Here is a 13,383-nt window from a genome sequence, read left to right on the forward strand (position 1 = left end):
ATGCACTTCTTTCGAGAAGCCTACCCTCACTCTGCTTAACTACCAAACGCAACACCACATACAATACCACATGTCTCACCCACTTAATTCGATCTTGCCCACACCTTGTGTATTACTCCCTTCCCTTTAGACTGTATGCCTATGCATAGGGCCTTCCTCACCTCTTTGTACCTGTATTGATTGTGATGTTTGTTACTCCATATGTTCTATGTATATAATTCATGTGATTTAGTTGTATAATCACATTTACTTTAAAGTGCTACGCAATATGTTGGCGCTATATAAATACATGTTAATAATAATTCTCCAGCGACGCACACAATCGACTCTGTGGCAAAATCGTGACTCACAAGGTCAGACACGATCAGTTATTCATATATATTCGTCTACCTGTCACCGAGCCAGGAATCCCCTCCGAAAGCAAAGACGCAGAATTTTAGGTACATGTTATCAGATTAGAAGTTACAGATCCCCCATGTGCAGGTAAAACTCACAAGCTATGCTATTCACCCTGCAATACGTCAAAAGCGTTCAGGAATCCCATAGAAGACTACATATCCCATCATGCTTCGGGCTGGGAGGAGCTAACCATGTTGACAAGAGCACGATTGCTCTTGGAATGTAAAAAACCTCCTCTGGTGGGCGTGTTCCGCGGAGGGGCGTGGCCAGCAACCTCTGCAGCCAGGCCCCTCCCACTTCTCCGCGGCCGCCATGTTGATGCGAGAAGAGACGATATGACAGGAAGGAGAAACTGCTGATCGGAGCGCCGGCTGCAAGTCACACGGGAGGGGGTAGCGGGAGATCCGACGGGCCGCGAGAGGGGACATCCTAGTGCATTTCCGTTGACCTTTCCGTCCTGCTGTTTTTTTTCGGTCGGGCGCTGCGGAGAGTGGGGGTGACGCATTTGTGGGGTTCGGATGTGGCAGTGACGGTGGGGGAGAACTCTGTGGGATTCCTTGGTGCTTCCCCGCTGCGCCTTCTTTTTTCCCTTCTCTCCTCTCCCCTCGGAGCCTGCGGAGTGAAACTTTATCTCTATTGCTGGGGGGAGGCTCCGTGTATCGTACAGTCTTGTGTCCCAGAGCTTTCCTCTCCCTCCCCCACCTGTCTGCCCTCCCCCAGTCTGTGTGTCCTGCCCTCAGCCCGGTGCTACAGGGACCCGCATGTCACAGCTGCTCTCCGAGGCCCGTCTGACTTCTACCCGACCCCCCTATTGGATTTAACTGGGACCTTCTCACACACAATATCTCCTGGCCTTGCCCCATCTACTCCTGCCGACATGTCCAGCTCCGTCCCAGCGGATATGGTAAGAGTCTCCCCTCTTTTCTATGGTCATTCTGGGGCCCTCCAGCTTTTCACCAACACATTCCAGCAGCCTAATCCCTACTGGGATTTGTAGTTCAGCACCTGCCCTATTCAGATTGCTACTGTGCTGTCATTTGTCTGTGTATATGAGAGAATGCACATTACTAATGTATTTTGTTGATATTTGGGTGTAAATTCCCTTTTAAATAGTCTGTATATCCATGGCTGGCCAAAGCACTCGTTATTCTAAATAATGCTAACATGTAGATTGGATAAGGCACAAACATAAACATATATCTTATAGGAGTAATATGAATAAGACATAGATTGGCATAGTTAAAAACCTAAAATATCTGTATCCTATTGGATAAGACACAGTTTTTTGCTGAGATGTCCAGCTCCATCCCAGCAGATATGGTAATAATATGCCCTATTTTCTATGGTCATTCTGGGGCCCTTCAGCTTTTCAAAAACAGATTCCAGCAGCCTAATCCCTACTGAGATTTGTAGTTCAACACCTGCCCTATTCAGATTGCTGCTGTGCTGTCATTTGTCTGTGTATAGGAGAAAAATGCACATGAATAATGTATTTTGTTGATATTTGGCTGTAAGTTCCCCTTTAAATAGTCTGTATATCCATGGCTGGCCACAGCAATCGTTATTCTAAATAATACTAACATGTAGATAGGATAAGGCATAAACATATCTCATATTGGAGTTATATGAATAAGACCTATAGATCGAGCTAAACATATCTGTATCCTATTGGATAAGGCACAGTTTTTAACATTTAGGTTGGATAAGGCAAAACCCCAAACATATAGGAATGCTGTTGGATAAGACATAAACCCAGGCATATAGATTGAATAAGATACAAACCCAAACATATACTATATGTGACACAAACATATGTGCTATACTATTGGTTAGATTGTAACACAGACATATAGGTGTCATATTGGACAAGGCACAAACACACAGGGATCTTATTAAGGTGCAACTGTGTCTTTAAATCATATGGTCTATATGATATGGTTCTGTAGTTGCATGCAACAACCACCCCAGTGTCAACAGTAGCTGGATATTAAACTACAGTGTTGGTGTCATTCCAGTAAGAAGTATCCGCAAATAAGGGGGGGGGCAGAGAGTCTGCTTCAGGGCAGCATGACCCTGAGAATTTGGCTCACGACTGAGGAATAACCTGAAATATTCCAGGTGGTCTCCTAATCTGGCACTTGCCAATCTATTTAGGAGACGGCAATGGCGAGAAAGCCAGTACACGGCAAGCAGCAAACTGGTTCAGTCTGACTCCGGCCAGAAATGCGAAAATCAGTTTCTTCCTCTGAAACACCTACTTCTATCCTTCTGCCCTGGCTAGTGTAAATATATTTAGGTTTATCATTTAAGGGACTTCGGCCCTGAGCTACAACTTCCCAAAATTCCTCTGTGAGCCAACATTTCCCTGTGGGGAGGGTGGACTGCAAGAAAATAGCCAGAGGGCTGCAATTTGGTCTCGTATGTTTTTACTGTGTTTGTCCAACTGGTTTTTCTGCCTGGTTTAGTTCTGTAGGGGTTTGACGTGCCTACATAGAGCCTGACTAATCTGCTGCATATTCCTTGTGACGTATCTGATCTGCTGGTAAAAGAACCTAAAAATGACGCTGCTCCTATAAAAAAAAAGCAATATTGTGCAACTAACTGAAATGTAATGTATGCTTGAAGCTGAAGTTCTTCCTCCCCAAAAAATAAATACACAATCAGAGCTGCCTCTGATATTACTCATATCTTCAGCAGTCAGCCCATAAAGTAAACCTCAGTGATACATATTATCTCTATCGATATTTGTCTTACTGTACCAAGTGCGTGTGCTTGCAGCCCTCCTGCCTCTAGATAAGAAGAATTGTGAAATTGTGTATTGTGCTTGGGTGACAGTGGCGCTTGGTACCACACACTGGGCGCTGTGTGATATCTCCTTTAACTGATTTATTTATATATTCTCTATAACATTGAAAAGGCAAATAATGTCCTATTATCAGAATCTCGGGCACTATAGTATAAGTATGTGGTATTGTCGCTCGGTTGGTGGGGGGGGCAAACACACTCCTAATTGCCCTGTGTTTAATTAAATGTGCAATTTTGACTTTCCCCCATAGTAAAGTGTTTTCCTGTAGATCTATGCGCCAATAATTAAATGCATAGCATGAATGTCTACTCATTACTTGTTTATGTTGGGGGGTTTCGGCATAGGCTTTCCTGCTACTTTTGCATCCTAAAATAATAAATACTCTTGTAGAATGGGATCTAGAACGGTTCATTGATTACATTATAATGTAGATCAGTGGTTCCCAAACTATGTGGATGGCCCTCTGTGGGGGGTATTTGAGGTCATGGCAGGGGGTGCTCAACCTGCCAGCCATTTGGTGACAATTATTATTGTGTAGCGCAAACATATTCAACAGCTCTCTACGGGGATTATACATCTTTTACCTGATTCTCTGCCCCAGTGGCACTTACTAAATCCCTATCGTATTCATACACACACTATGGCCAATTTTATCAGAGACCTTTAACCTGCTTGTATGGTTTTGGAACATGGAAGGAAACCAAAGTACCCGGAGGAAACCCACACTTATCGAGACTCTGCAGAGTATTTCCAGCTTGGAATCAAACCCAGAACCCCAGTAAGACAGCATGACAGCATTTGGAGGAATTGAGGAGAATGGATGTTTTCTCTCCTGAATTAACAAATTCAATCCCCCTAACCCACACGTGCCCCTCTCTTTGGTACGAAAGTCGTCACCCTACCCTATAACCCTGCAAATACTCAACTACCCTCAAGCTTCTTTTTTTTTTCCCCCAACCACTTGCCCCTCCCTTTGGTATCAACGTTTTGCAATGATATAGATAAACCTAAATTAGAAATGTTAACAGATGCATTTCTACTTATATTTTACTACTTTTAGGCTTTGACTAGTGGCTTTTTCTTGTCATATCTTCCAAGGATGGTTGCATTATCCAGCTGATCAGGCCTAATGAACAGATATCTCTCTTTTAATTGGTCCACTTGTTTGGCTCAGGCTTCCTAACTTTTTAAATTTTTTTTAATGATATTGATACTCTGTATACTGTCAGATATGATAAAATATTGCGATTAAATATTCAACCGACCTATGACCATCGTACATTGATATTAGTCAGACACTATCAATGGAAATGGGCTGCACCAAAATCCTTTTTGAAGCCTAGTAAAATGCTGGACATTTGTTCTTTTGCAGTAATTGCAATTAACTTTGTATTTGCTTTAGTAGAATCCTTGGTTTTGCAATAGGAGATTTCATACTTTGGTTGCATAAAAAGTATAATAGAGTGGTAAAAAAACATGTTTTTAGTTTGGTATCTGATTAAATGACACTGAATTTGGCTAGATTTAGCAGTACATGTATGGAATTTATCTAGAATGCTCAGGACCTGTGGTTTTCCAGATAACGTATCTTTCCATAATTTGGATCTACATACCTTAAGTCTACTAGAAAATCATGTAAACTTTATACCAAATAGGCTGGTTTTGCTTCCAATAAGGATTAATTACATCTTAGCTGGGATCAAGTAAAAGCTACTGTTTTATTATTACAGAGAGGAAAGGAAATCAGCTTAAAACATTTGCATTATTTGGATAAAATGGAGTCTATGGGAGCTGTCCTTTCCATAATTCAGAGCTTTCTAGATAGCTGGTTTCCGGATAACTGATCCTATAACTGTACTAAATTCACACTGTAAGTTTTACACACTGCAAAAAAGTATCAATCAAATGTAACTTATTTAAGAAGGGCAACATTTTGCTCTCCTTAGACAACCTGAATGGTGTCGTGGCTAGAATGTGACCCGTGGAGGCTTTTGCTTCAGTTTCATGTTGTCATGTCACCATGCCAAGACTTAAATGAAGTCTGTGTCTGCTGTGAGTGGGCAAAACATTTGCATCTGAATAGAAGTGAATGTATGGAGGTGGCTGCCAATCCATGCAGCATAGCAGCACAGCACCATGAAGCTTGAGGCTGTTCTTCTCCAGCTCCCGTGGGGATAATGTCCATTTCTAACCCTCTGTGTGAGGCACTGGGTGGGGGGGTGGAACAGTTTCGAGTCTTCACCTGAATTACTGAGCTGCCAGACTCAAACACCAGAGACAGGGACATTCGGATTTTGAAAAAACGGTATAAAATAAAAAATGGGAAGTAATTAAAAAAAAAAAAGTCTATTTCTGGTGTACGGTCTGAAAACAATTGAACTGAAAAAAGTGTTTGGAAGGTGAACAACTTCTTTAATAGTGCTGTCTTGCAGTGCCGGCTTCTTGAGTTTAATTCTGGCCTGGGTACAATGGACAATAAGTGTACAATTTCTTCGTGCCTAAAAGTGGCTTTTTCACAATGTAGAGACCTACAGGAAGATGAATTGGCTTCTGGAAAAGAAAAAAATACCCCTAGTGTTTGCATGTGTGTATGTGATAGAAGGCTTAGTTTAAAATATATATTTGAGTTTTCAACGTAAAGGAAAGAAAAAAACAAAAACAAAGAAGCTTGGAACAGTATACATTCAGTCATTGAAAGCATAAAGTACAAATCTTTCCAGTTTGGAGAGGATATAGGAGGGTCGATGGTATAGAGACGATCTAGGAGGAAGAGAGATAAGGCACTTCAGCAATGGCCCAATAGAAATCTAACATTGGATTGTATCATTTTAACAGTGACTGGGTTGGAAAGGTGGGGGCAGCGTTGTTCTGCAAAGTTCAAGTATTGGAAACTGTCTCTATACCTTCCACAGGGCTGTATTTTAAGTTCTCCACCTTATATCACTATCTAAGGGTTCTTCCAACAGCAAATTATATTGTACTTCCCTAAGCACTTGCAGAAGTATGGGGGATAGTGGTGGACTTCCACATCCTGGAGTGATAGAAGGAATAGATTGTAAGCTTCACTGGGGACTGTGTACATGTATAGTATTGAGGTTAGCACTAGTATAAGTTGATCCAGGGTCTAGTCTGATGATTGCTTTCAGTGTTTAATTTGCCCAGTGTTTATAAATGAGACCCAATACGTTCCTATGTAAATAAAGGGGCCTTTTACACTGTAGCATTGGTTAGTCGCAGAGCATCTATTGAGGCACAAGTGTTAATTGCTCCTGTGCAGTTGTCCATAGCAACCAATCGGAGCTTAGCTTTCATTTTGCAACCGGTAGTAGACTGGTGAAAATGCAATTGCTTATTGGTTGCTATGGACAACCACACTTGTGCAGTTTAGCACTTAAAGGGGGTCATCCACCTTTGAATTAACTTTTAGTATGATGCAGAGTGTGATTCTGAGACAATTTGCAATTGATTTTCATTATTTGTGGTTTTGAGTTATTTAGCTTTTTATTCAGCAGCTCTCCAGTTTGCAATTTCAGCCATTTGTTTGCTAGCAATCAAGCATTGATTTGAATAAGAGACTAGAATATGAATAGGAGAGGCCTGAATATTAAGATGAGTAATAAAAAGTAGCAATAACAATAAATGTGTAGTGTTACAGAACATTTGTTTTTAAAGGGGGTCAGTGACCCCTGTTTGAAAGCTGGAAAGTGTCAGAAGAAAAAGGCAAATCATTAAAAAAATAAAAAAAATAAAAATAATGAAGGCCAATTGAAAAGTTGATTAGAATTAGCCATTCTATAACATACTAAAAGTAATAATATCTTAAATGGACCTTACTGCGTGCAGTTCAGTTTGCCAGAGCATTATTAATACATTTGCATTTGGCTCTGGATCTGATCAAAGCAATACAATAATGCCTTTGCAGTTAACAGGGTGAGTGCTTTGTAGGAGGTGGTACACTTGGGTATTAAACTGATTAAATTCACAAAAGGAACATAAATGGACATTATTATTGTTATAATAAAGGATGCATTGTGATCTTCAGTCTGGTGGCACGTGCTGCAGACCTGTTGCCTTGTGAGTCCTATGCCTTCATGAATAAGCCATTGGCAGTTACACTGCTTCTAGTGAGAGTCAGCATGCAGCTTTGCCTTCTCACAAGCACTGATCAAGGTCGCAGCTTGTACTGCAGATCAGACACACTCTTTCCACATCTCGTCTTGTACATCCAGACTGCAACTATTGTGTGGCGCCTCATTGGAGGGCAGAAATTGTTCCCATTACATAGGTGAGCTGGAAAATGAGTCGGTGTAAAGGTGGATATGACCAGTGTGTTAGGGAAATGTGACCTGTTTATAAGTAGGGTATAAAGTAAAGTGCTAATTCCCACAAAGTGTAATGGCGGAAAATACTGAGAAACTTTTAAGGGGAACTAAAGCTTAACTAAAGAAGTAGGTTAAACACGTTGTACATGATATTTTGGTCATGTGTACCAGCCCAAGGCAACCACAACCCTTTAGCAGTAAAGATCTGTGTCTCCAAATATGCCCCAGTAGCTCCCCATCTTCTTTTCTGCTGATTCACTGCACATGCTCTGTGCTGCTGTCACTTACTGAGCTTAGGGACCCACTCACAATATACAAAATACATACAATATAAATGTCACAATATAAGGCTGATTAATAATTATGCAGATAATTACTACATGGCAGCACAGAAACCAGTGCAATTAGCATCAGAATTGAATAATTGGCCCTTTAGCATCATCTTATATTACAGACCAACCTCATTTTCTGCTGGATAATTAGTGACGAGCCCTAAGCTTAGCTTCTCAACAGCTGCTCAGAGCCCACTGAGCATGTGAGTGTCACAGACACTTTCCAAGATGGTGACCCCTGTGGCAAGTTTGAAGTCCTGGATCATTGCTGCTATTGACAAGCTGAAACTTTAGGCTGGTGCAATAAGCTCAGTATATATAATATAGAAAGCCAAACCTGGTTAGGGTGAGCAATTCCATGCAAAGTGAAGCCTTCTGAAATCAAAAGTTATTTACTTGTCTCATGCCATATACATAGCACTGCCGAAATACCAAAAATTCGAGTTTTAATTCTCCCATAAGGCATCATGGGCGGAGACATGCAAATCACTCCTTTATGTCCCTTTGGTCAACTATGCACCCAGAACCACTGGTTTTATAGCACAGATACATTTTGCTACTCTCCAAGTCCTATCCCCTCAGAAGCCATGTTCCAATATCTTGCACTGATGAGTAGTGATGGGCGAATTTCTCCTGCGAAACGCAGCATCCGAAAAGTCAAAGTCAATGGATGTCCGAATAGTGTTTTTGCAGGAGTTTCGGGAATTTATTCGCCGGAGACGAAACTCGAAAATTTGCCACGGAATAATTCGCCCATCACTACTGATGACATCTAACAAGATGGAATAATAGGGTAGTGGTGTGGGGCTGCAGTGTAGGAGAGAGAGAGAGATACATGCAGTACACAAAAAGATGCCCCGGAACTAGGGATGCACCGAATCAGCTATTTTGGATTCGGACGAACCCCCGAATCCTTCGCGAAAGATTTTGCAGAATACCAAACCAAATCCAAATTTGCATATGCAAATTAGGGGTGGGAAGGGGAAAACATTTTTTACTTCCTTGTTTTGTGAGCGCTTTTCCTCCCTGCCCCTAATTTGCATATGCAAATTAAGATTTGGATTAGGTTCCTGCTGAAAAAGGGCGAATCCTGAACCGAATCCTGGATTCTTTGCATCCCTACCCAAAACTCATAATATGAAAAAAGAATTGTAAACGGTTAGGTTATTCAAAACGGATTGGAAATGTGTGTGTACAGCAACCTCAGGGCCCATTTGTATTCCACGTGCTAATAAGCAGGATACATGAAAACTTTCTTCCATCTGAGCAGTTGTCACAATCCCTGTATGTGAGTAAACATTTGATGCATGGGGCAGTCATTGGGCAGCAAACTCCCAAGATCTGGTCCATGAAATTTCTATAGCAGCTTATTTCTTATTTCCCTGCTGTTTATTGTGGTAGTGCTATTGATCTGCTGGCGCCCAGTTCAACAGATTCCATTAGCCTCACGCAGTGAGCACATCATTTGTCTCTTAGACAGGGAATGGGTGGAAAGAGAAGAGAAGGGTGAGTTGTTTAATGACCCGCTGCAAAAAGAAAATAAATGCCGGGCAATATTAAAGTGAAGACATTGTTGACATGTCATTATTGTAATATGTCTGTGATTACTCGGAGTTTGGGTGGGTGTTTACTAGGTAACCCTTTTCATGGCTATCATGTTTCTAGTAATACATTACACCCCAGTATGAACGTGACTTGGTGGCGGTATAAGCAATTTGGTCATCCGGTGACAGTGTTTGTTTTTCAGTGCAGCTTATTTGTTTCTTGGTAACGAAATAATACAGTAGTGCATCGCTTGATTAATTAGCAATCTAGTATTGATCCTCCTGAAATCCACAGAATTGCCGCTATTTATCGTGGCTGCCAAGAAGAAGCCTCAAGTATATACACATAACATTACTGCACATCTATAAGCATGGCCACAAAGTGGAACTCCAGTTACATCACAATGTTTCCCTTGTTATGTAATCCAGTCTTTTTTTACTATTACAGGTACGGGACCTGTTATCCAGAATGCTTGGCACCTGGGGTTTTCTGGATAACTGGATCTTCCTACCTTAAGTCTACTAGAAAATCATGTAAACATTAAATGAACCCAATAAACTGGTTTTGTCTCCAATAAGGATTAATTATATCTTAGTTGGGATCAAGTACAAGCTACTGTTTTATTATTACAAGACAAAGGAAATCATTTTAAAAAAAAATTGGATTATTTTATTATAATGGAGTCTATGGGAGACAGTCTTTCTGTAATTGGGAGCTTTCTGTATAATGGGTTTCTGGATAACGGATACCATATTGTGGGAAGAGTAGCTGCAGCTCCATTTCCTTTAGGCTGATTGATGGAAATTTTCTTTCGGGACAGATTATCCTCTATGCAGTAGGATTGCCCAAAAAGCCTTGCGAATTGCCATGGATATACCCAGAAGGTTGGACAGTATAATTGAAATCGGCGAAACTTCCCTACCAAATCAGGGGTCGTATGACCAGCTTAAAGGGGACCTGTCACCCAGACATAAAAAGCTGTATAATAAAAGTCCTTTTCAAATTAACCATGAAAGCATTCATAGCTGTTGTAAATTCATTTAAAAATCTAAGCTGTCAATCAAATATGGCTGTCCCTCCTCTATGCCTTAGGTATAGAGGTGGGGCAGACAATTACTTTCACTTTCCATTCAGCACTTCCTAGATATCACTGCTCTCCCCACATTCCCCCAGTTCTTTTAACCATTTCATTGTGTAGCCAGGGCATGGGGATGGACCTCAGGTCACCACATTCTGGTGCACAAACAAGATTCTGAGATGATGTAAGGCTTGTCTTAAAAACACTGTCCACAAAATGGCTTCTGCCTGCTTGCTATAATTATGAGTTCTCAGACTGAAAAAAACAAGATTCAAATAATTTATATAGTGTAATTAAAGTTAATTTTGCTTGACTAACATGATAAAATAGAATTTGAAATATTTTTTTGTGGGTGATGGGTCCCCTTTAAAGGGGTGGTTCACCTTTAAGTTAACTTTTAGTATGGCCATTTCTAAGCAACTTTGCAATTGGTATCATTATTTATTTTGTATAGTTTTTTAAAATGTTTTGCTTTCTTCTTCTGACTCTTCCCAGCTTTCAAACTAAAAAATACAGTAAATGCTCTGTAATGCTACCAATGTATTGTTATTCCAACTTTTTATTACTTGTATTACTATTCAGACCCTCCTCTAACTTGATTCCAGTCTCTTATTGAAATTGGTGCATGGTTGATAGGGAAATTTGGACCCTAGCAACCAGAATGCTGAAATTGCAAATCGAGAGCTGCTGAATAAAGAGCTAAATAATTCTAAAACCACAAATAATAATACATGAAAACCAAATGCAAAGTGTCTCAGAATATCTCTCTCTACATCATACTAAAAGTTAACTCAAAGGTGAACAACCCTGTTAAGGCTGCTTTACCGAAAATTGCCCACAGTGCTCTTCAACGTGCTTTTGTTTGGTCTGAATAGCGCCATTAATACTGTTTTCAGATATTTCCCATTCCCAAGTATGAGATATCCTAGTATGCCTCAATCATAATCTTTTGTCGTGCCATACAGGAGAGACAAAAACACGACTGCTAGAAGACTGCTCTTTGCAGGCAGTAAGTGGTCTATAGTTAAAGGAAAACTATACCCCCCAAACAATGTAGGTCTCTATAAAAAGATATTGCATAAAACAGTTCATATGTAAAATCCTGCTTCATGTAAATAAACCATTTTCATAATAATATACTAGTAGTATGTGCCATTGGGTAATCATAAATAGAAAATTGCCATTTTAAAAAATAAGGGCCACCCCCTGGGATCGTAGGATTCACTGTACTCACAAACATACCAACAAACCATACATGTTAGGTCACATGAGCCAATTAACAGACAGAGTTGTGTCTTTTGCTTCCTCACTTCTTCCTGTTACAGTTAGAGTTGAAGTATTTCTGGTCACGTGATCTCTGAGACAGCACACAGACCATCACGAAATGGTGGCTCAAGGCAAGAGATGTAAAAGGGCAATATTTACTTAAATATATATTCCATGTTGGTAAGATTCTTTAATATGTCACTTAATATGATATGAACTATCTGTTGCTTAAGTGTTCATTTTGGGGGTATAGTTTTCCTTTAAAGCTAGCCATACACTTGACAATTCACTCATTTGGCGAGGTTGTTAAAGGAGAAGTAAACCCTTTATTAAAAAAATCCCTACCCTACATAGACCCCCTGTTCTTCCTCCTCCCCCAGCCTAGCTGCTCCCACGGGAAAATGCCCCTAACTTTTTACTTACCCCTCAGTGCTGATTCACGACATCGGAGTTCATAGGTGCCATCTTCTTCGATCTTCTGGCGCTTCGGAAATTTTCGTGACTGTCGGCACATGCACAGTTGACAAAAACCCGAAGACTGCTACAAATGCGCATGTGCCAACACGGAACTTACTTACCGATGAAGACAGAAGAGAAGAACATGGCTGCCGTGAACTCCATGTTGTGAATCTGCACCGAGGGGTAAGTATAAAGTTAGGGGTATTTGCCTGGGGTAGCAGCTAGGCTTGGGGGGAGGAGGGAGGGAGTCTATGTAGGGTGGGGGTTAGTTTTTTTTTTTTTTAAATAAGGGGGATTACTTCTACTTTAAATGAGCAAATCTTTCTCTCAATATGGGCGATTTAGGCTGATCCTATCAGATCTCAACAGAGGAGATACAGGCGGTCAGAGCAAGGACTGCATCAGAAAACTAATGTGGCCCTCGCTTTTGATGGCATTTTTAAACCTGTCCTATCTGGCTGGTTTTCGGAGCCCGTATGTGGGCCAGTAAACTGCCAACTCTGTTTGTCAGAAACTTTTATTGGCCTATGTGTGGCCTTATTGCTGCTTAACATTGCTCAGGATTTCATGTATTATTATCTATTTTGATTGTACCCTTGAATTAATTTTGGGTTGGTGTAAACAAAATAGCTCTGGATTTTGGGGGCTTGAATGCAATAAGGATGACTGTTTTACATGTTTTTTGCTACTATTGAGAATGTTTCGAATTTACTTTGAAATCATTTTTGGAAATAAGCGTGACTCCTGTTCCCAGTGCAAATTTCCTTCAGGGCCACTTGGGTAAAATGATTGTGGTCACATGGGGTAGTTCAATGGAAATTCATTATCTCTCTCTCTGAACTCCAAAGCAGAGCTTCCTGATTCACACCCAGCTAGACATTGCCTGGTGAGGGGCAAAGGCCATGATGAAACACAGCTTTGAATTCATGCTGGAGGAATGCCATGTGAAATGTTCTTGTGTTCTCCTCTTAATAAGGTTGAAAAATTCTATTTTAAGAATCCTGAGGACTCTGCCAGTATATAGTATAAATACATTCAAGTTTGAGGGATAATATGGCTACAAAACAAGATGATACTCATGAGTGCTTCTTGCAATCTGTAGTAGCAGATCCGCTGTTAGCATTGTAGATCAACTTATTGAAAACCAGAATGTTTGGGCCTAACACTGTTTTATAG

At 40.6% G+C, this 13,383-nt stretch overlaps 1 protein-coding gene across 1 annotated transcript in view; it reads left to right on the forward strand.

Annotated features, from left to right (window-relative positions):
- The first annotated feature begins 724 nt into the window (after positions 1-724).
- Positions 725-13,383, forward strand: part of ubl3.L (ubiquitin like 3 L homeolog) — an 83,161-nt gene continuing 70,502 nt past the window's right edge. The window contains 1 exon segment of the mRNA NM_001090526.1: positions 725-1,303. Within this exon segment, the coding sequence (NP_001083995.1) occupies positions 1,277-1,303 (27 nt within the window). The 5' untranslated portion in view covers positions 725-1,276.

This window comes from Xenopus laevis, chromosome 2L, assembly GCF_017654675.1.
Source record: "Xenopus laevis strain J_2021 chromosome 2L, Xenopus_laevis_v10.1, whole genome shotgun sequence".
Lineage (NCBI taxonomy): Eukaryota > Metazoa > Chordata > Amphibia > Anura > Pipidae > Xenopus > Xenopus laevis.